Source organism: Cricetulus griseus (genome assembly GCF_003668045.3).
Source record: "Cricetulus griseus strain 17A/GY chromosome 1 unlocalized genomic scaffold, alternate assembly CriGri-PICRH-1.0 chr1_1, whole genome shotgun sequence".
Classification (NCBI taxonomy): domain Eukaryota; kingdom Metazoa; phylum Chordata; class Mammalia; order Rodentia; family Cricetidae; genus Cricetulus; species Cricetulus griseus.
The window spans coordinates 100,768,135-100,796,061 of NW_023276807.1; the positions used below are offsets into that span (position 1 = coordinate 100,768,135).

General features: G+C 49.3%; 2 protein-coding genes across 4 annotated transcripts; both read left to right on the top strand.

Annotated features, from left to right (window-relative positions):
* The first annotated feature begins 1,657 nt into the window (after positions 1-1,657).
* Positions 1,658-24,634, top strand: Sec14l2 (SEC14 like lipid binding 2). 3 transcript variants are annotated; one of them, XM_035452867.1, is made up of 13 exons: positions 1,658-1,802; positions 3,652-3,727; positions 8,510-8,553; positions 8,931-8,990; positions 9,217-9,405; positions 11,033-11,128; positions 11,230-11,290; positions 11,653-11,736; positions 15,120-15,226; positions 15,308-15,447; positions 15,618-15,787; positions 20,429-22,190; positions 24,514-24,634. In XM_035452867.1, exons 1-12 carry the CDS (start codon positions 1,749-1,751, stop codon positions 20,557-20,559), a joined length of 1,212 nt encoding a protein of 403 aa, XP_035308758.1. In that variant the 5' UTR covers positions 1,658-1,748; the 3' UTR covers positions 20,560-22,190; positions 24,514-24,634. The 3 variants fall into 3 exon arrangements, with proteins under 3 accessions (XP_035308758.1, XP_027243111.1, XP_027243109.1); XM_027387310.2 differs by lacking the exon at positions 24,514-24,634 and adding an exon at positions 23,420-23,558; XM_027387308.2 differs by lacking the exon at positions 24,514-24,634 and adding an exon at positions 23,333-23,470.
* Mtfp1 (mitochondrial fission process 1) lies at positions 22,205-27,794 on the top strand. The gene is made up of 4 exons (XM_027387311.2): positions 22,205-23,864; positions 24,514-24,641; positions 25,092-25,324; positions 26,443-27,794. The coding sequence occupies exons 1-4, from the start codon at positions 23,798-23,800 to the stop codon at positions 26,513-26,515; spliced, it is 501 nt and encodes a 166-aa protein (XP_027243112.1). The 5' UTR covers positions 22,205-23,797; the 3' UTR covers positions 26,516-27,794.
* The last annotated feature ends 133 nt before the right edge of the window (positions 27,795-27,927 follow it).

Sequence of the window (27,927 nt, forward strand, 5' to 3'; positions counted from 1 at the left end):
CCCCTCTGCCTCTGCATCTCTGGTTGTAGCCTACCACCAGAACTTAGCTCATGACATTGTACTGATATAGGTTTAGAGGTCCTTCTTCCATGTACCCCACATCTTAAGGTTCAGGTCAGATTCTACTCTCTCCATGGAGCCTTCTAGGGTCTCTTTATCCAAAGCAAATGTTGTTCTTTCTAATCTCCTACTGTATGATTCCTCTCCTTGACCTCTGCCTTGCTTTTGTGTTCTTTTTAGTATGTTTGGGACCAAAGGATGGTGTGTGAACATTGCTGGGTTCCAGAACAATGCCTACTGCTTGGCATACAGTAGGAAGAAAAAGTGACCCTGGACTTGTGACCAGGTGCCAGGTTCATGGAAATAAGACCAAAGTGGCAGGGGGCTCCAGCAGAAGGAGGGGCTGTTGGATTCTGCAAAGAGGAAATTGCTTTATTGGGTAGGGCAGAGGCAGTAGCAGGGGTGAGGGCAGTCTAATGGAACAGGCTGGACATGAAGCTGCTAGGCTGCAGCTGCCAGAGTCCTCCAACAAGTCGATTTGTCACTAGCGGGGAGCCCACAGGCCCTTGGCCAGAGCTAGGAAGCAGGTAAGCCACAGTAGAGCTGTGGGTCTTGGCTTCCATGGTTTCCTCTTTGTCTAGCCTATGGCTGAGATTTGATGAGGCAGCCAGCAAAGGACGACTGTGCAAGGCCTGCTGGGAAGTGGTCACGGGAAGTCAAGCCTGAGAATTATGTACATTAATTCTTTTTAGCCTCCTGCTGACTTATGAGCCCCAAATCACCCCCAGTTAGTGAAGGAGCAACAATGCAGAGAGACAAAGGGACTTGTAGGAAGTTGTGGGACATAGACACTCAGACGCAAGCCTCCAGAGAGGAAGCAGAGCACACCAGCTGAGACAAGAGCTTTGGGAGTGGCTCCCAGAGTGCAGGGAAGGTCAGATGCAGAGAACTGGGTCTTAGGCAGGGAGGGTGTTTTTCCTTGCCCCTTAGTCAGACACTGTGTTCTTCACCTACTTATTTTGCAGGTAGAGGAAAAAGGGTACCAACTCTGGTTTGTTTGTTTGAATTCCAGGCCAGCCTCAAACTCAATCAGTAACTAAGCGTGATCTTGAACTTCTGATTCTCCAGCCTCCACCTCCCCAATGCTTGGATTACAGATTATGTGTGGAAATGTTCCATGATGACCACGTAGTGCTGGGGATCCAACTCAAGGTTGTGCATGCTAGGCAAGTCCTCTACCACCAACTGGGTTACATCGGCAACCTTGGGTGCAACTCTGAACGACCCCCAAGCTGGACTGGTTGTAGTGATCATAAGTGATGGCAGAGTCAACACCACCACAGTTCCTAGAAGCAAAAGGACGGGCAGTGGGGGGTGCCACTTCCCGGTGGGCACAAGGAGAGCTGTCAACATTTTGGGGTAAGGAAAGCGGTGAAAAATCAGCCCGATCCAGCCCTGTGGAGTTGCTCCTTAGAAGAAGTCATCAGCCAGCTCTTTTCAGCCTCCTTTTGGTTAGGATGAGGAGTAGACCCAAGTAGCTCAGGTGTCTGAGTAGGCAGGCATCTTGGCTCACCTCCAGGGCCTCTGTGCGTCTCGTCCCGCCTCTCGGGCTCCTTTAAGAGGCGGGTCTTGGCCGCCAGCCCCGGGGCCTCGGCCAAAGGCTGGGACTTTACTCCAGCGGCTGCGGCGGCAAACGAGTCAGAGCTCCATCAACTGCTCCAGGCGCCGCGCCCCGAAGCTGAGACACGATGAGCGGCAGAGTCGGTGACCTGAGCCCCAAACAGGAGGAGGCATTGGCCAAGGTGAGCCTGATCCCGGCCCAGCTGTGGTCCTCGCCCTCCAGCTGGAAGCGGCTGCGAGGGTCGTCCCCGCGGGCGAGTGACCGAGGGAGAGGCGGTCAGTCGCCCCCGCTTGGCCAGTACCCAGCGGACCGCTTTTCGCTCAGTGAGGACCTCGGGAAGTTTGGTCATAGCGGTCTCCAGCATGAGCAACCCCAGCGGTGCCCCCTGGGAAGAAGTGGTTGCTTGGAAGCCCTCAGAAGCAGCTGAGGGCACAAAGGCAACATTCATCTTCGGGGCTGGCAGGGACTGGCAGCAGGGCCGTGGGACAGGGGCAGAGCCCCAGGTTTCCTCCCATTTCCGGGAGGTTTTCCTCATGCGGGGGCAGTGGCATATGGAAGGGTCCTGGACAGCTCCTTGGCAAACTCCCCACAGCCCTTACAAGGCACCTAGTCACTGTGCGACCTTGGGCCAAGCCCTGTCCTGTGTGCTCTTTGATGAAATTAGAAGAGGTTGAGCCGCGAGGCACCTGTGTGTGAAGTCTAAGATGCTAGGACTAACTAGGTTGGGCTCCTTTCGGAGAGAAGAGCCCTCCTCCCTCTGGAGACCCAGACCCTTGCTGGGCAAGGGACTTAGTGATGCCACTCAGAAGGAAAGACATGATCAGGCTTTGTCTTGACACCTGGGCAGAGAGGGACCTATCTGTTCCATTGAAGTTCAGGGCTGGCCCTTCTGCCGGAAAGACTTAATCTCCTCAGCTGCACTGGATAAGAATTGCTGGGGTCCAGCCCCAATGTTTGGAGGCTTCACGGCCCGGAAGTTTCATTATTTATTCTAGAGCACAGCAGCAGATGTGGGAGTACTGCTGACCTGCAGGGGAGTCTGGTGGTGATTAAGCCAGGGGCTAGGTAGGGTACCTGGTGAGGGTGGCCTCCTCTTGCTGTTTAGATGACCATTGTCCTAATGTTAGGAGCTGCTTTGGGGGGATGGGAGGGTCTGGCCAGACCTAGCTGACCTAAGGCAAAGGGCAGAGGTGGCCAATCCTCATTGGTCCCCTCTGGGGGAGTCCTATAAGTCAGTGACCAGGTAAAGGTCACCGATGGGGGAGGCTTAGGGAGAGCAGCAGGGGACCTGCTCGCTACTGGGCAGTGAGAGACTGGAGTTAGGTGTGGCTGCCCCTTGGGGTCACTGTCCACTTCATTTGGTGGCTCTCGTAGTACTGTTCCCTTTTGTGGCTACCTGCTGGAGTTGTTCCCTCCATCTGGGTTGTCCATCTCCTTCCCTCTACTGCTTTTATAGTCTTTCAAACTCAGCTCAACTACCATTTTTGAATGTAGTCATTAGATACTACCCTTTTCCTTCTCTCTGCTCCTGTTCCATTACCAAGGGGGTGGAAAGACTTCTGAGGAGGAGCCTGGGATCTGGACTCAGATCCATATCACAGCTGTTGGGGGTGTTGCTGAGCCTCTTTGTGCTTTCATCTCTTCAGCTGTAAATGTGACAGTGACACCTCTAGGGGCCCTGGGTGAGATGGAAGACAGGGCCCAGGATGGTGCCATACAGAGGACAGGTGCTAGGCATACAGGCCAGAGTGACAGATGTCTATCACTGTTTGCTGGGAACACACCCACTTGCCCACCTGATGATATGGAGATATACTTACCAGTGAGGCAGGGCAGTGTCCAAGTCCCTTTCTGTGCCTTCATCTTCTACCCAGTAAGTACTCCTAGCAACACAGCCCATGACTTCACTTAGTCAGTGGCTACAACAATATGTTAAAGGAGAGCTTTGGCAAAGACCCCCCTAATGGAGGGGCACTCTGGGAAGAGTGAGGTTGGGGACCTCCCACTCATTCAGCTATCTCTCCCTATAGTTTCGAGAAAATGTCCAGGATGTGCTGCCCACCCTGCCCAATCCAGATGACTACTTTCTTCTTCGATGGCTCCGAGGTGAGGGAAGACTGGCTGTGGGAGACTGGGGCAGGGGTATGTTCTGGACAACAAAATGATGTCCTCTGGAAACCCTGGCAAGATGAGACTAAAAGTTGGTTGGCACCCCCCAGCCCCAGCCCCAGCCCTTCTATAGGATACAGACATGGAAGCTCAGAGGGGTGAAGGGACTTTCTGAGTGAGCTGCAGTCAGAAAGAAGACTCAAATCTCTGGTTATGGACTGTTAACATCCTTTTCATCTACCCTGTTAAGGCGGCTCTGCAGACAGATGAAGGAAAATCAAGGCCCAGAAAGCCCCCACTATGTGGGAAGTTGGAGGCAGAGTTGGGATTAGAACCAGGGTCCTGGTCCTGTTGGCTTGAAAGAAGGGCACTGGGCATGGGGACTAGGAAGGGTGCCCCCTCCCCCTTCACAGGCCAGGGTCTTGAGTTCTAGGTCCAGCCATGTGCCAGCTTGGGTGTAACACCTTGGCCAAGGTCACAGATCTCTAGGCTCCTCCTCTGAGAAGTGGATTAGACCCAGTGCCCAGATTTTTCTTGCAAGATGTAGCATGGCAAGGTCTGCCTGTTGAATGATGGGAACATGTTGCTGCTAGTATCAGGATCAGACTCAACCCCCACTCCTTGTACCTTTTTGTCCTCATCCCTCTCCTTGCCTGTCATCCAAGGCATGTGCCACTCTTCAGGACTCTTCTGACACAATTTCATTTTTCTTTATAGAAACTTTATTACCAGACAGACATAAAAATGAGAAAATTCTACTGCAGAGCTCCAGTCATGACATAGAATTCTGTTGTAAATGTTAGAGTACAGGACCTGCCTTGTGACTTCTTTGCAGACACACTCACACATCTCTCAGCCAGGGAAGACTTGCAATAGATAAAAAGATAAAATTTTTGCTTTCCAGAAATTTTATAAAGTTGGCATATTCTTGAAGGCCTGCTAGCAACACCCCAGGACAGGTGTACCCAGGAGAGCCATGTGGGGCTCATGGGCCCTGAGAGTGCCACCTGCCCACCCCTACCATACCCTCGATGTGATCTGGCCCCTCTCCCAGTCCACCTAGAGTGGGTGGAGGGGTGGTGTGGGGGTGGCAGTGAAGTCTGTCTATGCTGGAGGAAATTTTGGCTTAGCATTTGCTGTAAGGCTACAGCTAGAAGCAGGTGGGAGGAGAGAGTGGGAAAATAGTAGCCTTCTTAAAGGGCCAGCTGCAAGATGATCCAACTAGGTATGGAGCGGTTGCCAGAAGGAAGTGACTGTGAGAGAGAGCCATTAATAGCTGTGCAGCTCTATTTTATTTAGGCACAGGCCAGTGTGGGGTCTTGCAGCTGGTCTCCTAGACACTTTTGCTATCAGAGCCCTGGGATAGGATAAGCCATTTGTATGAGGCTGGATAGTTTAATCAGGGCCCATATCTGGCACCAACTCCACCCACATAGGATGGTAATTCTCATTTTCCAGATGAGAACACTTAGGCTTAGATAGGGCAAGGGCCTTACCCGAAGGCACAAGGAAATGGGAAGCACAATGAGAGCAGAGCCCGGGGCTCTGGATTCCCAGCCAGCACCTTTCCAGTAGCCACAGCCTTCTTCCCAGTGAATTGCTCCTGAGGCCAAGCATTGCTTCCTAATTGCTTTTAAGCTGCTGAGGATCGACCCCAGGCATGTGGCATGCCAGGCAAGCATTTTTATCACTGAGTTACACTCCTTGTTTCAAACTCTGCTTCTGAGAGCAGAGAAAGTTTCCCCTCTGTAGTTCATTTGTGCCTCACATTTTCTGGGCAGGAGTTTTGGCCTACTCAGACCCTATTAGGAATTTGAATTGGGGTTTTTGTTGCCTTAAAAAAAAAAAAAAAAAAAAAACCACCACCACCCCCATGCCTTTCATTCTAAAGGAGTCATTTGCAGTAGAATGTGGTATGAGCTTGGGTTCAGTTCTCTGCCGGCCCTCCCCAGCAGGCACACAGGTGTCCACTGCCTCTCTCTGGTTGGAAGAGAGATCTGAGTACCCCAACAAGGAAGGCCAGTGAGCAAGACAGAATAGAGGTGGGAGGAACCCTGGGAGAGAGGAGAGCAGAGGTAAGTGAGTCTGCAGTTTACATGGCTAGGGTATGGGCAAACCAGAGCCCAGTCTGGTTGCTCCTGGGCTGGGTTATCGTGCAGTGCCCCATGCCAGGCTTTCAGCTGCTTCTGAGCAGGGTGCAGGAGCCTAGAAAATCCTGACTTAGGCGGTGGTGGCGCATGCCTTTAATCACAGCACTCGGGAGGCAGAGGCAGGAGGATCTCTGTGAGTTTGAGGCCAGCCTGGTCTACAGAGTGAGTTCTAGTACAGCTAGGGCTGTTAAACAAACAAACAAACAAACAAAAAACCTATCTTGAAAAACCAAAAGACAGACAGACAGACAAGAAGGGAAGGTCAGATGAACAAACGAACAAAAGAAAGACAGGAAGGAAGGAAGGAAGGAAACCTGACATAACAGACATGGTGGGGAAGACCCTGAATGTTGGATCTTGGCAGATAGGGTTAACTGGAGATGTTCTCCCAGATAAGGGCACTCAGTTTACTACTCCTGGATCCCTGTTGTTTAGAGATAAGGGCTCTCCTCTCCAGAGGGGTGTCCTTTCTGTAAGAAACTGTCATTTTCATGGTGTAGCTCCTCTCTTACAAAAAGACATTCAGTTCTAGCTTCTTAAGTGGTATGGTCAGGCATACACAATATGGGGATCTGAGATGCAGACCCACATTAAATTCCTCTAAAAGCTGCTCTGAGCTGCTGGTGTCACAGGAAGGGTGTCAGTGAGGAAATTCCTAAGCCCAACTTGCCAGAGTGGCTGCTCAGATCTGCCAGAAAGGGTCTGGCATGCATACTAGTGGTGGTCTGGCCAACCCTTCCCTTGTTTTTAGGAAGTATTTTAAAATGTGTGTGTGTGTGGGGGGAGGGATAAAGGGAGAGAGCTTGGGGGTGGGGAGAGCATGCCACGGTGCACTTGTGGAGGGGAGAGGATAACTGTGGAGTTATCTACCTTTGCATAGATTCAGGCTTCTGGGCTTGCACAGTAAGCTCCTCTACCCACTGAACAATCTTTTTGTAAAATTTTATGTATTTATTTTTAGGTATGAGTGCTCTGTCCACACGTTTGCCTGCATGCCAGAAGAAGGCATCAGATCCAATTATAGATGGTTGTGAGCCACCATGTGGTTGCTGGGAATTGAACTCAGGACCTCTGGAAGAGCAGTCAGTGCTCTTAACCTCTGAGCCATCTCTCCAGCCTACACACTAAACCATCTTACTGATCTTTCTTTCTTTCTTTCTTTCCTTTCTTTTTCTTTGTTTCTCCCTTTCTCCCTCCCCCCCTCTCTTTCTTTCTTAAGATAGTGTTTCAATATGTAGTCCAAGTTAGTATGAAATTCCTGTGTAGCCCAGGCTGACTTCAAACTTGAGACCCTGGTGTCTCAGCCTACCAAGGAACCATGTCCAGGCTTGGTTACCAAGGCACCACACCCAGAACTTTAGACAAATCATCCTGACTCAGATGGAGGACTGGACTCCATGAATGCAGAGTCAGGGAGTATGCTCCCCTGCTCCCAGAGAGCAATGATGAAGGCACTGCTGACAGCCCAAAGGGCAGTCTGTATGCTAAGTTCCAGGGCTATCAGCTGATCTAGATGTCAATTAAATCCTTGGAGGATGTACAGCCAGGAGAGATAGTTTATAGGTCAGAGGCCAAACCCTTCAGGATGTCAGTAACTCTTCATTTGATGGAATAAAGTAGACTCCAGTGGTGAAATGTGAGAGGGATACAGTAAAGGGCCTACCCTTCTCTCTATGGAGGGATTGGAGGCTTAGCCATCGCACAGGTGTGAAGGATTTGGGGTTTCAGTTGACTCTAAGCTCTAACTGAACTAAAGGTGTGACTGTTGCCAAGAGAATTCTTAGGACTTATTGGAGAAGGGGCAAACAACACCTGGGCTCATTTGTGATGTTCCCCTAGGAGGGGCCCTGACCAGGGAAGTGATTAGGATGGTTGTGGAGCTGAGTGTGAGAAATGGAGGCTCTAAGGGCAGGCAGCACAATAGGAGGGAGGCCCAGATAGGCAGCACAGAATTCATGTTTTGGGAGGACAGTTAATGATGGGGAAACAACCCTGTTTTTGGAGTGCCTCTGGAGTAGACTGCAGCTTACGACAAATTAGTGCTGATGGCAGCTCTGGTTGTCTGCAAGTGGCCTCCGAGGACAGTGAAATCTTGGGCTCAGATTTGAGCAGGACAACTCATCGGGGAGGGTCCAGATAAACCGACTTAGAACCCACTGTGCTTTTTAAGAAATATGTGGGTCTTTTAGAGAAATGTCAGGTTTGGCGAGAGGCATGCTGACTCCTCCATCTCAGAAGGATGTTTGACCAGCTCTGCCCAGCTCCTGGGCAGCTATGCTCATCTTTGAACTGTGGGTCAATTTCTCATGGCTGGATGTTATACTGTGGAGGAGATAAATTTTGTCCTTGTGGGGGACGGCCAGTTGATAAAAAGATCCAGGGTTCATTTTCTCTGAGATAAGACCCTTTACCTGATTTATCAACCAAGATACTCTGACCCCAAGATTGCAATGCTGTCCACTCCCAAATGCTTTGAACTTGACCCGTCTACCCTACAAACCCGGGGCTGTGGTATTTTACAAATCTGACATTTGGCTGGGGAAACCCACAAGGGTACTTGGCTGCAGCCTGGGAACAGGTCCTTAGACATGCAGTCTGATGCCCAACCCTGATCATGCTTTTGTTACAGCCCGAAGCTTTGACCTGCAGAAATCAGAGGCCATGCTCCGGAAGGTGAGTTTCTACTGCTGCTACAATTTTTCCCACCAGAGTCATATTTTTGCCTAGACTTCTCCTGCCTACCTGTCACCCACCCCTATCATAGGTTTTGGTTTGTGTGACACAGACATTAGCCAACAATTGTTGCTTTATTCCTGAGGGACAAAGTGTATTTCCTTCCCTGGAAACATTGGGCTTTCCTACTTCCTGATCAGCAAGAATGGCACTCTTGCTGAGTTATCTTAAGAAACTAGGGTCTCCTTTTCCACTCCTGTCCAGTTCCTTCAAGGGGTCACCTGTGGTGATCACCTATTCATTCCTATTCATGACCCCACCACCACCACACACCTGTTCTTCCACCCTGTGCTTCCTAAATCTTTTTGTATTTGCAGCATGTGGAATTCCGGAAGCAAAAGGACATTGACAACATCATCAGCTGGCAGCCACCAGAGGTGAGGACAAAGTAGCTTACTCCATCCCTGTGTAAAGATGCTCATCAGACTCACAGTCTGTACCCTGGGCTACTCAACTGGGAGTCTCAGATGACAGGTCTGACAATGCCAAAGGAGACATCATAGTACTTCTTGGCACCCAAGGGAGGATTCGAAGGGAGAGACTTGTGAACCAGGGGAAGGGATGGACTCATCCACAAGATGTTTTTACTATATCTTTGTCCAGGTGATCCAACAATATCTGTCAGGCGGCAGGTGTGGCTATGACCTGGATGGCTGCCCTGTGTGGTACGACATCATTGGGCCTCTGGATGCCAAAGGTCTGCTATTCTCCGCCTCCAAGCAGGACCTACTCAGGACCAAGATGAGGGACTGTGAGCTGCTTCTGCAGGAGTGTGCCCACCAGACCACAAAGGTGGGTGGGCTATCATGTCACACTTGCATTTTGCTAAGTAAAAGCTTGAAATAACCTCTATCATTGCCATAATGAATCCCCCAAACTATAGGAATGGTATATATAGGAAAGTTCTGAGACTAAAAAGCAGTCCTTTACACTGAAAACATCGGGTTAATTAAAATTTCACAAGGGTGAGGGCTGCAGCTCAGCTGGTACAGTGCTCAATCTGCACACCCAGGGCTTCCACCCAAATACAGCAAAAAAAAAAAAAAAAAAAAAAAAAAAAAGCATTGTAGGGAGTTGAGTGGTATACACCTGTAATTCCACGATTCACAAGTCTGAGGCAGGAGGGGATCTTGAATTTGAAACTAGCCTGGGCTATATAGTAAGACCCTAAAAACAAACAAAAGAAAACAAGAAACTATAAATTACTACAGCTGGAGATATTGCTCAGTGACAGGCAGCTCATTTAGCACATGCAAGGGCCTAGGGTTATTTCTCAGCACCACAAAAAAACAGAAAGACAAAGGAAGTCACCTCACTACACTGTTACTACTTCTCTTGTTTCTGTGGGGACCAGTGAGATCTGGTCTTGGATTGAACTACCCTTGGGTGGCTATGGGGGTGTGGTAGTCCTGATGTAGACAAACCCAAAATCCTTGCTTCTCCAAGTTTATTTTCAAGGCATCAGGGCACCATTCCTTACTAAGAAAAAGACTGAGGGGCTGGATAGATGGATAGATGGATCAGCAGGTAAATGGACTTACCAGAAAGCCTGAGAACCTACATGGTGGAAGATGAGAAGCAACTTCTTCAAGTTATCTTTGGAGCTGCATATTCCCATTGTGGCATGTACATCACACACACACACACACACACACACACACACACACACACACACACACACACACGACGAGAGAGAGAGAGAGAGAGAGAGAGAGAGAGAGAGAGAGAGAGAGAGAAAGAGAGAGAGAGAGAGATGCATTTTGGGGGGGCAGTTTGAAACAGGGTTTCTCTGTGGCTTTGGAGGCTGTCTTGGAACTAGCTCTTGTAGACCAGGCTGGTCTCAAATTCACGGAGATCCACCTGCCTCTGCCTCCCAAGTGCTGGGATTAAAAGCGTGCACCACCACCCCCTGGCAAGATTTTATTTTTTTAAAAAGGACTGAGGACCAAGCTGGAACCATTCCTTGCCTTCTTCTCCAGCAGTTGCAGATATCTCGGCACTGTTCTTTGCAGATGTTCACAAAAAGCCCACTCAGTACAGAACCTCTGAGAGGCTGGGGACACAAAGGGGTTCAACCTGATGCTTCTTTAGAGCTTAGGTAGAATGGTAGGTAGTTTGGGCCCAGGTGCCATATGGATGCTGCCCAGGGAACATACACTAATTGACAGGAAGACAGAAGCCATCAGGAGAACCTGCAGGACAGTGGGGACCTCAGATGTGATCTTGATCCACTCTAGTCATTTTCTAGATGAGAACAGTTTGTCTAGGTCACAATTCCACCTTAGGTGACATCTGCATCTGAGAAGTCTTGGGCCTAACCCGGCTCTCTGCTGCCTGCTCTGTGTGCACGGGCCCTGAGTTCTGTGAGTTCTATAGAAGGGCAGTGATACAGCTTCCACTGTCTGTCTGTCCCCTGTAGCTAGGGAAGAAGATAGAGACTATCACCATGATTTATGACTGTGAGGGACTCGGTCTAAAGCACCTCTGGAAACCTGCAGTGGAGGCCTATGGAGAGGTAAGAGGCAGGGAGTGGGGGCGGAAAGGACTGCATAGTTAGGCTACACGCAAGATGAAGGGCACTGAGCTACTGAAACTAGATCAATTTTGCTTCCACAGTTTCTCTCCATGTTTGAAGAAAATTATCCCGAAACACTGAAGCGTCTGTTTGTTGTGAAAGGTAAGATTGGAATTTCTGGTGATGAAGCCAAATGAGAATAAGAGGCTGAAACCATTACTTGGGGACAGACTGAGTGAACAGTGAGGCAGAGGAGAGGCCAAGGTCCTGTTCAGAAGCCTGACCTTGACCTTGACATGTACAGAAGCGTGAAAGTTCCCAGAGCATTTGAGCCACCTGGCCCAGTAGGATTCAGGTTGGTGATCCCATAGGAGGAGACAGGTTGGCCACAACCCTTGTACACACTGGGAGCTAGATTTCAGACATGCCTGGCTGAGCCTCAAGCTTAGGTGAGAGGTAGATGACACCGTCAGCACCTGAGTTACCCTTGCTCTCTGCTTCACGTGGTCTTGCCTCTCTTCCAGCTCCCAAGTTGTTTCCTGTGGCCTATAACCTCATCAAGCCCTTCCTAAGTGAGGACACTCGTAAGAAGATTATGGTCTTGGGGGGTAAGTGGCCCAAATGTTACACGTTGGGGTGTGGTTCAGATTGGGTCTGGCTTTTTAGGGGTATGGTTACAGCCTCCAGGGAAAAGGCCTAGCTTCTACTTTGGGAGTAGTTGGGACACAGGGGCAAGTGGAGACAGATCTGTGGCTTCCTATGTTTTCACAACGACACCTTTCCTCACACACTCTAGAAGCAAACACTGGGCTCACCATGCAAATTCAAAGATGAATGGAATTCCAGTGCTTATCCTTAAGGGGCTTACAGTATTACAGGGGAGAGACAACTGCAGAGAAAAGGCTATGGTGTGAACCAGACGGCACTAGAAAGAACATGAATAGGGTGCATACAGATTATTTGGGGGCAAGTAGGAGTGAGTGGCTCCACTCCCACAAACACCTTTTCTGTGCCGGATCCAGGATTAGGTGCCAGGCTACCAGGATTATTAAGACAGAGTCCCTTGGCTGGCTCTCGGGGCGGGGGGGGGGACATAAATATGCTTATCTGCATGATATGATACATGGAAGAAAGGGAAACCACAGTTTACAGTCACACCTAGCAGCAATACCCATGCCACCAGAGTTGAGGGGAGAGCCATGTCCACCTAAGCTACATACAGCAACAAGAGCAAGTTGAGCACATGGAACAAAGCAGAAAGAGGAGCTCTGAGTAAAAGCCTCCCTTGGGACTATGAGGCAGAGTACAGCAAAGGATGAGGCTGCAGAAGGAGCCAGGAGCCAGGTCACACAGAAACCAGAACACCATGTTGAGAGGCTGGGGCATGACTCTTCAGGCCACTGGGAACCAGAGAAGTGCTTGGCAGGGGAGTGCCATGGTCAGACTTTTTTTTTCTTTTGGTTTTTTTTTTCGAGACATGGTTTCTCTGTATTGCTTTGGAGCCTGTCCTGGCACTCTGTAGACCAGGCTGGCCTTGAACTCAGAGATCCACCTGCCTCTACAGGGATTAAAGGCGTGTGCCACCAACACCAGCCCATGGTCAGATTTTCAAAGGACTCGTACCTACCAGCAAAAGTCCATAAAAGCCAGATACCAGTTTGTGTGCTATGCTGTCTAGGAGCCCAAAGTGAACCTGGGGGGATATCCATGTTCAAGTGCAGGTGGAATAACAGGAGCCCACTGGGGATGGTGAGAGGGGATGAATGAGGGTGGCAGAGAAGGAAGGGTTGGATATGGAATGGGGAGAGTGCCAGTGACCCCAGACCAGCCAGGAGGACACACAGGAGCAGGCCTACTGGAGATAGGTGGACTGGGACAGGCTCTAGAGTTGAACTGGCAGTAGTAATAGTGATTCCAAAGATCTACAGAACTGCCTTTAAATAATACATTGCGAGGGGCAATTTTGATTTGCTTCTTTACCTCTGGGCTAAGACAAAGTGAGAGTAGTAACTTTGGACTGGGAAGATGGTGAATGTCTATTTTCCCAGCACTTTGTAGGTCATGGATCTTCAGTTCCAGGTCTGTCTCGGCTACATTCTAAGTTCAAGGCCAACCCAGGTTATATATTAAGACCCTGTCTTAAAACGACAATGTGGGCTGGCTCCACAGGTAAAACATATCCTTGTTATACAAGGCTGATGACCTGAGCTTGATCCCTAATCCCACAGTGGAGGGAGGGAAACAACCCCCAAAAGTGTTCTTTAGCTCCCATACATGCATCATTCCAGCACACATATATCATACACACATATAATAGCAATAAAATATTAAAAGAACAAAAATGCATTTAAGATACCTCAGGGCTAGGGAGGCAGAAGAAAGCTGAAACTACACAGGGAATTCTAGGCTGGCCAGGGTTACACAGTGAGACCCTATTTCAAACAAAAGGACATCAGGACTTCTGCAGTGAAGTCCCAGCTTTGGCAGTGGCCGACGCCACTCTGTATAGGATGGGAAGATCTCTCTTGATTTTCTCCCAGCTCTCCAGCTCAGCTGGGAGAAGAAATAACAAAATCAGAGCAATAAGTTTTTTGGTTTTTGGTTTTTCTGCTGCTACCACCCACCAAGTGCGTGAGGCAGTTTGGTTTCCTGGCAGCAGAGTTATGTAGGAGGTTCCGTCTGTTATCCTACCCACACTTAAAATTCTTTCAACCAAATGTGCCTTGGGCAGACTGGGGAGAAACAAGATCTCCAACAGAGGAGGGATCAAAGTTACTCCAGGTTGGTCACTGGAATTTAGCAGTGCCAATGAGATCACCCCAAGGCCACAGGCACTGTGTTCTAGGAGTCACATGGTTTGGAGTCCTTAAACACCTGAGGGTTGGCAGACACAGGATGGTCAGTGCTCCAGTCATCTGTGCAAAGGATACTAGGCTGGTCCCTGGCCTGGAGCTGCTGGCTAGAGATGGTCTAGGTAGTCAGTGTGGTTTCTGGCATTAATTGCACCAGGTTGATATTTCTTGGGGAAATGATTATCGGCACCAGACACTCAAGAATTAATCACTCCAATAAGGAGAGGACTTGATTAGAAAAAACCAAAACAAACAAGTAGGGTGTTGGTGGCACAGGCCTTTAATCCCAGCACACAGGAGGCAGAGGTAGGTGGATCTCTGTGAGTTCAAGGCCAGCCTGGTCTACAGAGTGCCAGGACAGGCTCCAAAGCAATACAGAGAAACCATGTCTCGAACCCCCCCCCCCAACAAAAACAAAAAACAGTCAACCAGCCCAAAACAAGAATAGAAGTGAAGTTGGCTGGGTAAAGCCAAATAAGCCCAATTTGAGGGGTTACTCTTCAGTGGGGTGCTCATTCAGTCAGTGTAGAAGATAGGAGTTCAGCCCAACTGGATAAGAACCTGTGATTTAAGACTTTTCCCGTCCTGCTGGAAGCTCTTCTGCATGAAACAGTCGTCTGTCCGTCTGTGCCCCACTTCCCGCTTTTGTTCCCAATGTCCCCATCCAGCTTTTATTTTAATGTTTGTATCCTTTCCTAGGAGTGTTAATATACTAGTTTACAAAGTCCTCTCATGCATCCTTAATTCATTTTGCTGCCTCCACAATCCCGACAGCAGGCAGTTCAGGATGAAGTGGGTCCCTAAGGTTGCTGAGCTGGTCAGTTACTATGACAGCAGCCCAGGGTTTCTAAATCCTGGACCAGGCGAGCTCTGGGTAATAGCTCTTTCTAACTCTGTGTGGTACTGTTTCTGCATGCTTGTGAAGTACTTCATCCCAACCCAGCCTCACTATGTAGCCAACACTGGCTTCAAACTAACGGTTCTCCTGCCTGCAGTCCTTTGAGTGCACAAGTATGTACCATGCCCAGCCTATAATGCTCCCTTTTAAGGCAGGGGCAGCCTTTTCTGACTCTTCAGGGCTAATCACCAGGTATGAGTCCTGTCTAATGATACCTTTCTGTCCTTCCCTCTCCTGCCAGCAAACTGGAAGGAGGTTTTACTCAAACATATCAGCCCTGAACAGTTGCCTGTGGAGTATGGAGGCACTATGACCGACCCTGATGGAAACCCCAAATGTAAATCCAAGGTATGGGCCACCAGGTGAAGGTCAATGGGGAGAGTCTTTGCTCAGATGGGCACCCCAACTCACCCTGTGCTCTGCTTCTAGATCAACTATGGGGGTGACATCCCCAAGCAATATTACGTGCGAGACCAGGTGAAGCAGCAATATGAGCACAGTGTGCAGATTTCCCGAGCCTCCTCCCACCAAGTGGAGTATGAGATCCTTTTCCCAGGTTGTGTCCTCAGGTAGGACTGGGTGCTTCCAGGGACCTGAGATTTGTCAGTTCCAGTGGGTGGGATGGGGTGGCAGAAACCCCATTGCCATGGACACACACACACACACATACATACATACACACACACACACACACACACACACACACACACACACACACACAGGTGGATGTCCTCTGCAGGTGGCAGTTTATGTCGGAGGGATCAGACGTGGGTTTTGGAATTTTCCTGAAGACCAAGATTGGGGAACGGCAGCGAGCAGGGGAGATGACAGAGGTGCTGCCCAGCCAGAGATACAATTCCCACATGGTCCCTGAGGATGGGACCCTCACCTGCAGTGAGCCAGGCATCTGTAAGTATCTGGGTCTTGGAAACTCGTGAAATCCATCAACTTTCTGCTTATGACACACCTCTTCCTCAGTGTACTGGTCACCTCAGTGTCAGAATAGGAAGGGGCATTCTATGAGGTCATCTCTCCTGACCCAGAGGAAGAAAACTAGATTTGGAAAGATACAGTGACTTAAGGGGGGGCCAGATAGTTAACAACAGGGTGGGACTCTCCCCTGATATTCCCAAGTAGAGGTGATTACTGTAACAGGTGAGTATGGGGGTTCAGAATACCTGCTTTTGGGGGCTGGGCATGGTGGAGCTCACCTGTAATTCCAGCACTTAGGAGGCTGAGGCAGGGCTGCAGGTTGAGGCCAGCCTGAGCACCACTCATCTCCAGGATGACTAAAGAACAGAAGGAGACGGCAGCTTACACATGACAAAAGCACTTACAGCTCATTTGGTATTGGTTAAAAACCCTTTAGACCCAGAACCCTACTTCTGAAATGTGTCCTACAGAAACCTTTACAAACACATGAAGCTAGGGGACCAAGAAGTTCCTAGCAACCCATAAAGCCAGCAACACAGCACATGGCCATAAGGTCCATCCATACAACAAACACCATGTAGTCATTAAAGAGAACACCCTGACAGTTAAGATGTTAATTCATGTCAGGGAGATAAACATGAAACACAGCATGTGTGATATATATATATATATATATATATATATATATATATATATATATATCACTGAGGCTGAGGGGGAAAATGTGTAAACAGAAAGGAATTCTGGGAAATCCATATTAACTTGAGGGTAATAGGGTTTACAGAGGGCTTTCATTTTCCTCTTTCTGCAATTATATTTTACAGGGTTATATGGTATAGTGGAAAAGCCCCAACACATGCTAGCTACACACAAGCCAGGCAATTTTTAGTTTTCTTTCTGACAAAGCCAATGAGGGTTAAAAAAGTGACAAGCAAGGACATTATGCTCAGATCTGAGTGGGACTTGACCACTAGCTCTATGTGTGATCTTGGGCAAAGGACCCAGCCTTCCTAAGTATGTTTCCTGATTGCCGCAACTGGAATCTTACAGAGATGCCAGATCACAGGTGATGAGATCTATGAGGCGATGGGTGTGATGCCAGAGATAGAGCATTCGACTCAGGACCAGCAGCCATCATTATTACTATTATTAGGGCAACTACAAGAGCAGGGCTGTCCCCAGAGACTGTGGGGTAAGAAGGGAGAATCCCTGGGCTCCACGTGGAGGCAGCACCACTGAGGCACTAGCCCTAGCCCCACAGATACCTGCTTCTTCCTGGCTGTCCAGCAAACTACAGTGCTGGAGCTCCCTCCCTATGGACACACAGGTACAATCTGGCTCCCTAAAGAACAGGGTCATTCTTGTTAGTGAGCAGCCAAGTCGCAGGGGCAAGCATACTCTGTGCTGCACCAAGAACAAGGCTTAGCACAGCCCAGGCATTGCCATCTACAAAGGAGAAAGCACTTTATACTTATAAGGTAGACTTTTCTTTAGATGATGAGGAAGCTGAGGCATAGGCAAAACATGTTCTCTCTCCCATCAAGTAGCTAGTGTTAATGCCAAGAGAGGATACTAGAGGTTCCTAGTCACAGGCTGCTTGAGAGAAGATAGAGAGATAAAAAAGACCTTTATCCTCATTGTGACAAGAGTCCCAGATCAAGGAAGTATTTCCACAAAGGCCACAGAGGTAGCAAGAGGGCCCCAACACTGTTTATCTGAAGGATAAACAGCCTTTTAATACAACCAGGATGTGGACTGCAAATCCTCCATCTGCTTTAGTCTTCCTGGATCTGTCCCCACAAAACCCTTACCTGCCTGGGATCTGCCTATTTTCTGGAGAAGCAGAGTCGGGCCATGGGATAAAATTTCTCTTCCCAGATGGTAAGGCAGTGAGGTAGAGCCAAATGTCATAAGGAGGCAGGGATGCTGAAAACAGAGCCCAGAGATCTAAGGGTTAAGGTTCACCTGTGGGAGAGCAGTGCCTCTGAGGACAAAGTGACCCCTGCAAAGTGGAGCATGATCACCCTGTAGAGAATTAAACTGTTGGGTACATGGCTTCAAATGGTAGGAACACAGCCTTCCCTAGGCTTCTCTGGCCCTTGTTCAGGTGTACTAGCGAGGAGAGGCCAGCATTTGGGTGGATTTCACCTTCTCCCAATTACTTTCTGAGAGCCTACTGTGTGGAATGCTCAACTAGGGATGGAAAGAATGAAGAAAAGAGTGAAATGCACTTTGAGCAGGAGGACTCACTGTGCATAGGAAGATCTGAACTACTGTAGGAAGAGGCCAGACAGTGCTTGCTGGGAGAAAAGGCCTGCTAGGCACCGATGCTTGCTTGCTGAGAACGTCTAGCTTTGCCACCACCTCTCCCAGAGTGTTCCCAGCAAGCATCTCTAAAGAATAGACTTGGTCTTCCCTCACCATAGAATGAGGGAAGTAGGCTAGAACAGGTTTACTTCTGGGGCCCATGGACTCCCCAGAGAAGTGGTTCTGAATCTAAGAACCAACATTTCACTTTTATAAATGTCTATTGTTCCCATTACTCACAGATAATGTAACCCACCTATACATATAATTGTAAAATCAATAAACTCTATCTGTGATGTAAAAGAGAAACAAAAGGAAGTCAATTTGAGTATAATTATTATGAAGCACCAAGGATTCAACCCAGGGCCTCCTGCATGCTAGGCAAGTGCTCTAACCCCATGCCCCAGACCTAGAATTTATACATTTCACTACATACATAGGAGGGCAAAATGACACTTACTCCCCTGCTTCCCTAAAGAACAGCACATCTCTCTTTGGGAGACTGCCCCTGATACCTTACGGTTCTCAAAGGGGCCAGTTACCCAACACATGTTGAGAAGCCCTAGACTGGAGGGCCACTAGGGACTCCATGAGCCTGTGAATACATGTAGTGTCATACTGAGCCATGCAGCCTAGAGCTGCAGTGACTGCACTCCCCTGTGCCTTCTACAAAGCTCTTCCTTGTGCTCAAGGGCAGATATTTTGCAGAGCAAAGTATCTCAATCCTTGTCTAAGGAGATCAAAGTACAATGAACTCTGGTTGCCGAGAGGAAGGGAGGAGTGTGGGATCTGCAGGACCTCTGGTAGGGACGGGAAACAGATGACTGACACTTCATGCCATGAAGAAAGTAGGCACTGTGGAGACTGCAGGCTGAATGCAGTTTATCCAGGGTGAGAAAAGGGAAAGACACCAAGAAAATGAGAGAGGAGCTATGCAGAAGGGTGATGCTGGTGCTTCTGTGTTCACACTTGGCTGTCTCAAAGAGGCATTTGAGTGACACGGAACAAGCTTGCAAAGAAACAGGGTTAGAGTGAAAGCAAGCCTGTTCAGTTGCCAAGGCTTAGAAGCCATCCCTGCCAACTGTGTCCATGTTCCTTCCTAGAGGAAACCATAGCCAACAGCCTCTCACCGGCCAGCCTACCAAACACCATCCATCCCTTTAGAGGCGCATTTCTATAACAAGCCTGGCAAGTACTTGCAGTCACATTGGCCAGGAGCATGCCTGTTACTCGGTGTATGTTTGAAGAAAGTCTGACAGTGTGAAACTCACCACAGGATGTGAGAAAACCTTCCCTTCAGAACAGTGTCATTCCTAGTGTCTGCTACCACCAGAGAAGCTCTAAGTAGAGACAAATAAAGAAGCCCCCCAAAAATTATTTTTACACATAAATTAACAAAAATGTTACAAATTGTTTTGCAGTTTATTTTGGCTTCTGAATGTATCTTGGACATTTCCCCAATCCCCTGCTCTTGGTCTATGTAGCTCAGCCTGGACTCAAACACTATACAGCCAAGGCTGGTCTTGAACTTCCTTCCTTCTTAAGTGTTGGGATTACAGGTGTGCACCACCATGCCCAGCTAAGCGCTTTCTTTTTAATATCAGAACGGTGCTCTAGTATCCAGATTACAACACAAATTGCTTGGGTACTTCTCCTTTGATGAACAGCCCATCCTTTTATTATTATTATGGGCAGGCATGCTGTGAGTACCCCTTGCCCCATTAATCTTTCCAAAGGGTAAGCACCTGGTTCATAAATTTTGCAGAGGAATGAAATGGGCTGGGCTTCCCAGGGTCCAAATCAGGCAGGACTATGGGCAGGAATGCAAACCAGAAGGAAAGCCCAATCCCATCACTGCCTCACTGTGTGACATAAAACCCTGTTAGCTGTTGCCAAGTAGGACTACTGCTGAATTCAGAGTTGTTGTGAGGAAGAATGTGATCACACATGACTACAAACCCACATGCTTTCACACACAGACATCATCATCCCAACCACTGGGGCTGCTAACATTATTCTGCCAGGTCTAAAGAAGCCACGAGTTTTGGTCTTAAAGGCCTTTTTCTTCCAAGCTGTTACGGATGTGTCTCTGCCACTAATCTCATTAGGCCTGTGCTGTGTCATACATTTTTTGAACACATTGTCAACCCAGTGGGACTGAGTTTCAGAAGGCCAAGACGTATGACTTACACTACTTTCATCTCCATCTCCTACCACACCATCTTGCTCAGACAGTAAAAGCCAGTCCTGTTCACCATCCCTCACCTCCTGGTGGGAACTGTCTGAATGTTTCCTTCTCTGCTCCCCCAGATGTCCTGCGGTTTGACAACACTTACAGCTTCATCCATGCCAAGAAAGTCAGTTTCACTGTGGAGGTCCTGCTTCCAGACAAAGCAGCAGAGGAGAAGATGAATCAGCAGGGGGCAGTCACCCCCAAATAACAGCTCCTCCTGTAGCAAGCCTGCCCCCTCTCAGTGTCTTCCTGGCAGTTTCTTTGTAGTAGTCACTCTCCCACAACCCAGTAGCCTGAAGAAACTGAGCTGGAGGGAAGACTTCAAACTGGACAGGAGACTCCCGTCCAGAATCCAAAGAGGACAAATGGCTAGAGTGGGCCCTTTTCATCAGACTACTAAGGGGTCTCTAGAGACTGGCTGTAATGATATCTACCCTGGAGACTTGCCAACTTCACCTGTCCGGTGACAGCTGAGACAGGGAGCAGAAGGGTACACAGGATGGCAGCAGGGAAGAAATTAGAAGAAAATGAGATGTCACACTCAGGGAAGCCAGCTGCTGGGAGACACTTGCTCCTAAATGAACATGGAACAAACCTCCATGGTCGTAATGATGGTTGCAAGGGAGCAGGCTGCTAGGCAGGTGATGGGAATCCAGAGCTCTTCCAAACTTTTTGTAAAAGGCTGGAGTATCCACCCCCTCCACCCCGACCCCTCAAGTCTCGGGTGGCCCAAGTCAGCACTGGAAGGCAAGAGGAGGGCCTCTCTCTCCCCTTGAGAACATCACCAACTCCTAGGCCCCACTGGCTGCCTGTTTAATTACTAATGGTTGCCAGTGACTCAGAGTTTTGTGAAACTTTGCTACCTAGCCACTGTTGTCCAGTGAAAAAGAGAAACTTTCCAAAAGCACAAGGGTAATTACCTTCGGGGATCACAGATCTGAAAGGGCCAAGGAGGCCTCTAAGCAAGCCTCCACTTGATCAACCCTACACAAAAATGAGAAGTGGGAGTAAGACAGAGGGCATTTCCCAGTCTGAGTCTCCTGAATGACTTGAGGGCTTGGCAGGCCTTCTCTGTGGAGGCGTGTAACGGCAGCAGTGGGTTCCCCTTGCCTGTGAATGCAGGTAGCCAGGGAGGGAGGCTGCCCGGGAAAGTGGCCATAGGCCAGACAAGCATCTGAGCCAGGGGAAGGGGCGACCACAGGAGGCCTTGCAATAGCAGCTCTTGACCCTACACAACTTGCGAGCAAACGCCAGGTTACGGACTGCCCAGAGTTCCGGAACGCGGCCCCAGGCCCTTCCGGAGTCCCCCCTTCTCCTTGGAAAGAGACCCCGGCCCAGCCTGAGGACTTGTCTCACCAAGCACAGGGAGCTCTCGGCAGGGCAGGGCTAGCGACCGGAGGGTCGAGGCTACTCAGGATCTAGTCGCACATCTCAGGAGCATGTCCTGGCCTTGGTTTACAATGATGTTAAGTACATTAACTAATGAATAAAGCAATTTTCAGAGCAAAGGGAGTAGAATTTACTGCCCATCGCCGGTTTCCTAGCAGCCTGTCATTTTAGGTCCAAACTTGACCTTCTCAGAAGCCAAGTAACAGACTCCTGCTGAAATAACACACAGACATAGGCGGTCTGTTCCTCTCCTCTCGCGTGAACTTTCCCCGATGTCCTGTCTTGTGATTGGTTCAGCCGGTGAGTGTCGTCCACCATCTTTGTTCATGGCATGAAGATGCTCCCGACAGCCTTCACGGTGAGGGCGGAGACCCCGCCCTATTCGGTGATTCCAGACCTTGCCGGGTGGTTCGTCCGCGACAACCCGCAGCGGGCGCGGGCGAGCGTGTGGTGCGTCTGCAACGGGTATTACTGGGAGGGAGGCTGGGGACTAGCGTCACGTGGTTTTAGGGACTGTCTCCTAATTCCACTCCAGCACTACGGTGTTTCAGGGCCTTCTGCACCCGTGCCTGGCCCTGGCCCCACTGACCCTCAAGAGCCTATGAGGACACAGGCTGAAAGCCGTGTCCTTCATAGGAAGTCAACCTTTCGGATCTTTAGTCACTGGTTAAAAAAAAAAAACCTCAGAAACCCTCTTCTTAACCACCTGGAATTGTTGTAAAAAATTTTTTTAGTTTTTATTTTACCATGTAGCCCTGGCCAGGCCTGGAACTCCCTATCCCTATGTCGACAGTCTGGCCTTGAACTCATGTAATGCTGCCTGTTTCTGCCTCCTAAATTTTGGGATTAAAAGCATTTGCTACCATGCCTGACTTTTGAAGATTTTAGACAAATTTTATTGGTATCTACGTGTATGTGTGGGTCTGTATATGAGTGTATACCACAACCACACGTGTGTGGATGCCTGTGGAGGTTAGAAGTGTCAGATCCCCTGAAGGTGGAGTTACAGGTGACTGAGCCACCTCTGCAGGAGCTGGGAATCATGAGTCCTCTGGAAGAGGTGTAAGCGCTGTTAGCCACTGAACGACCTCTTCAGCACCACCTATTTTGTCTTGCTGACGTGGGCACTGGGATTTGGAGAGGAGGTGGCTGACATCTACAAGGTGACACAAGTAAGATTTGTCTCCAGGGGCCACACCATTGCCCCTCTGATATCCCAGAGTGCTTTTTCCCCTGCAGGGGAAGGCTTCACCTCATAATAACTAACTCCCCAAACTCTCTCCTTTTTATTCTGCTCATTTCCCTGGAGTTTTGTTTGCCAGACCTTGACTTCTCATTAAATTGTTCATTCATTTGACTTCTGGCCCCCAGGAAGATCCAGTTAGCCCTCAGAGTATATCAAAGATAAAGGTGGCGCTGCAGAGGAGGGACTGAGGGTCTGGGCTCCCACCTCTCTAGAGCATTCACCATCGACTCACACTGCCCCCGTTACAGAATCAGAGCATGGGATCTGAAAACACCTAGCCAGGATTCACCTAACAGTTGTGAGTCAGGAGCATGACCATCCTCTCTATTTCCCCTCTGTAAAATAGGACCTGATGCTAGTTCAGGAGCTTAAGAAAGCAAATCCGAGTCGACCGAATGCATGATGACTGCTATAATTAGTCCTTGTGTTTAAGGTAGTGAATGCTGGCATGCCTCCCATTTACACACGAACTCAGGCTCAGAGAAATACAGCTTTGCTATACGTCGCACACCTGAGAAGATACCATCCTGATTGAAACCCTGGCCTGGTTAGTTCCCAAAACTAACTATGCCTGGGAGAGCTTTGCATTTACTGCTCGGAGAAAACACAACTATCTGCAAGATCCACGCCTAGGAGAAGGGCTTGGGTGTACAAGGCAATTTTCAGACACTCCCTGCAGTGGCGATAGATCGACCTGTCCTTCGCCTCGGACTTCTGGCGGGTCCTTGCCCAGTGTAAGCGGAGTGCTAGCGGGAACGGAAGTGGTCGTGAGGCTCTAACTTGCAGTGACTCGGACCGTCCTGGGGAAGTCATGTCCGAACAGCCGCGGCAGGGCGCCGAGTGCGACCTCTACCGGGACACATGGGTGCGCTACCTGGGTGAGCGTTGGAGTGAGATCCGCAGCGACCCCACCACTCTGGGAAAGTGGTTGTGGCATGTGGATCTGGAGTCTAAAGGAAAGGGTTTAGTTCTTACTCGGCTTTGGCAGGAGACTGGGCTCAGGAGAGGGCTCGGGACTTGTCCAAGGTCACACAACACTCTGTTCATTGGGCTCTGCTGGAGGCGCAAGCCGAGTGGGTGGGTTGCCATGTGCCATGACCGCGCACTAGCCGTGGGCTTAGAGGATCTAAATTCCTACCGCCTGCCATTACCTGGTTCTTCCTGAGCCCCGGTTTCCTCTTCTGCAAAAAGGGCTGAACACGAGGCACTCTTGAAGGGAGATTTAAGAGCGGACTGATGTAAGGCCCTGGAAGGCTTTGATACTTACTAAGTATCAGGGAAGCCCACGCTCAGTCATTCGTTGGCTACCCGGTTGCCTCATTGGTGCAGATCCCCAGAGCCACAGCTGGGGACTCTGATTAATGAGCCATGAACTTCATTGTTGGCGTCAGTCCACAGCTCAGAAATCAAAGGTAAAGTCACTTGACTGAGGTCACCTGCCCCACTGTAGTTTAGCAGTCTAGGATCAGAAGCGCCCCCTTGTGGAACAGCCCGCGGGCCAGATAACAAAATGCCCTTTCCCTCCAGGCTATGCTAATGAAGTGGGGGAGGCTTTCCGCTCCTTGGTGCCTACAGCTGTGGTGTGGCTGAGCTATGGCGTGTCTAGCTCCTACGTGCTGGCTGATGCCATAGACAAAGGCAAGAAGGCAGGAGAGGTGAGTGCTAGTTTACCCTTCCAACCCCATCCTGGTGTGGATCAGTGTGCAGCCTTGATTGTAGGACAGCACTATCCGAATTAGCATCGTGAAGTCCATAAACTAATCCCGTTTGTAGAATAGTTAGTTCATCCTCGCACCGACCAACCCACATGGGTTGGAAGTGACATTCGGTACTTCTGGATGTAGACAAGTCAACCCCCCAACCCTGAATGTAGTACAGCCCAGAGTCGTCCTCCCAGCTTCCTTCTGCCCTGCTGCACCCCTCTTGCTCTTCCCTCCTCCCTGGTCCACCCTCATGCTCGGAGAAAACACAACTATCTGCAGGATCCACGCCTAGGAGAAGGGCTTGGGTGTACAAGGCAATTTTCAGACACTCCCTGCAGTGGGATAGATCTACAGGTTTCCTGCTTCTGCTCCAGCTGGGTTAAATGTCTTTGTACCTACCAGGAGCCAAGCCCTGAAGAAGGCCGCAGCACCAGAGTGGCCCTGGCTGTGGTAGACACCTTCGTGTGGCAGTCTCTGGCCTCCGTAGCCATCCCAGGCTTCACTATTAACCGTCTGTGTGCTGCCTCCCTCTATGGCCTGCGTACTATGACCCGCTGGCCCCTGACTGTCCGCAAATGGACCACCACCACACTTGGGCTGCTGGCCATCCCCGTCATCGTCCACCCCATTGACAGGTAGGTGCCCTTCTGGCCTCATGGACCAGTCATTCTGCAGGTAGAGTTGGGCTTTGAGAGCTGTGGGCACAGAACCACAGCAGCAGAGGCAAGGCTGAAGTAGAGAGAGCATCTGTATACCCTTGTCCTATGACATGGCAGAAGTAGAGAGCCTTGAGGGTACTGGACAAAGGACAAGTAAGTTTCCAGAAGGAAAGACTGGTGTGAAATAGCCAGGGGCAGTCAGGTGTCTGGATGGTGAACTTGGGAGATGTAGTAGTGACATGCTTCAAACTCAGTTTGGGAGGGATTTGTTCAGGCATGGCTGGGTCCAGGCATCAGAGTGATGCTGGCAGAGAGCTCCCTATCCTTCAGCTTTTCTCCTTGTTGGTCTCATTCACTCTTCTGCCATGTCCCTCAGTGACTCACAACATCCCTCCTAACAACTTAACCCCCCATCATCTCCATCGTGATAGCAAAAGTCCCAAGGAAGATTTTCATTGGTCTATTCAGACAGGGTACCCATGTCTGAGCCACTGTCCTTCTGGTTAGTCAACCCTGGGTCATGTGCTTGCTCTTAGAACTAAGAGGTAGGACTGGGTTGGAGAGATGGCTCAGCAGTTAAGAGTGCTGGCTGCTCTTCCAGAGGTCCTGAGTTCAATTCTCAGCAACCACATGGCGGCTCTCAACCATCTGTAATGAGATCTGGTGCCCTCTTCTGGCCTGCAGGCATATATGATACATACAGGTATATATGATACAGGCAAATAGGATACATACATAAAAAATACAGAAATACATTTTTAAAAATCTTTTAAAAAAAGAACTAGAGGTAAGTATCAATCAAAATAGACTAATGTATAGTATGAGGAGGGGTCTCTGGAGGTGTGTGTGCATAACTAACCCTGAGCCTCACAGTGAGTGCTTTAGCCACTGTGCCTTAGTTTACCCAACTGTAGAAAGAAAGAAGATGGCTGTTATTCTCAGGGGTTAAGTTTGACTTTCCCAAGTAGGTAGAGAATTATAAAATGGGTTCCAACCTGTTTGCTGTTAGTACCCTGTATCTAGGAGTCTTTCCCAGTAGTCTAGTGTTTTCCTCACCCTTGGCTACCTATTCACCACGCCTTCTCTCCCTGTAGGTCAGTAGACTTCCTCCTGGATTCCAGCCTTCGTAAACTGTACCCATCAGTGGGGAAGCCCAGCTCCTCCTGACCCTGTCCTGTGCCCTGCCCATGGCCGGCCTGCTCATATCAGAGAATGTAGATGTTTGGCTGTTTGGGATCCGTGACACTGGCATCTGAGTGGGTTCAAACTGATGGACGCTTAGTGACAAAGGCCTTGAGGAGTGGTGGTTGCAGGGAGTCCCAGAAGTGGGACTCAACCCTGTCTGCATTAATGGCAGTGGTTGTGCTGAGTGGGAGTGGACGCTGGCTAGCCATGTTTTTTGAAAAAAATTTTAAGTATTTTATTTTATGTGCATAAGTGTTTTACCTGCATGTATATATGTTTGTGCACCACCCTTAGAGGTTTAAAGATGTCACTGGAATCCCTGAACCTGGAATTAGGGATGGTGTGAGCCACCGTGTGGGGTGCTGAAAACTGAGCTGAACCTGGTTTCTCTGCAAGAGCAGCCAGCGTTCCTAACCACTGAAGTACCTCTCAGCCTCTGGGCCTATCCTCTGATGGAAAAAAGTAAAACCTTCCTATGGAGGAGGACACTGAAGCCCAGAGAGGGCAAGAGGTACTCCTAAGATCATGTGACAAGCCAAGGACCAGGCTGTTCGGCCGCCCTAAGTCACTTTGTGGTAATGTGGCTGAGTGACTTAGGGAAGAGCACAGAGGTGCAGCATTTGGGACACTCAGGGCAGAGCCTCTAGCCAGCCCATCCCTGCTGTGGGAGCGTCTGGGGCCTGGTTGGGAGGCAGGACAAGCACACACCTAAGTGTTAGCCCAATAAACCCTTCTTATGGAGCAGGTAAACTAAGGGAAAAGTGGGCTGTTTTTCTGGATCTACAGGAAGGGTGTAGGGAGAGCCTATCCAAGAGGAATATCAGATCCAAGAAACCAAAAAGGGGGGGGTAGGATCTGAAGCGGAGGTTTAGATGGGGAGAAATGGGAGGGTGTTTTGTGTTGAAAGGTAGTTGGTCTGTGGCAGGGTGTCTGGACTGTGTTCTAGACCTTGTAAGAAGTGACTGGAAAATCTTGGAGAAGATGTGGAGGAAGAAGAACCCATATTCGATGCTGGTGAATGCAAACTAGTGTAGTCATTATGGAAGCCAGTATGGAGGCTCCTCAAAAAATAAAAATCAGAATGACTGCATGACCCAGCCATGTCACTCTTGGGCTTTTGCCCAGAGAACTCTGCACACTCAGAGGCACGTGCACATCCGTGTTCATTGCCACTCTATTCACAGCATCGAGAAAATGGAACCAGCCCACCAATAGATGAATGGATAATAAAAACGCAGTAAAATGGACTTTTATTAAGCTATAACAGTGCAATGAAACTTTAAGGAAAATGGATGGAAGAGCATGTCTGAGTCTCACTTGTGACTGTTTATGCTGTGAGACCTCTGCTAGGTCAGTTGCCTTCTCTGATCCTTAGAATTTAGATCTGGAAACGA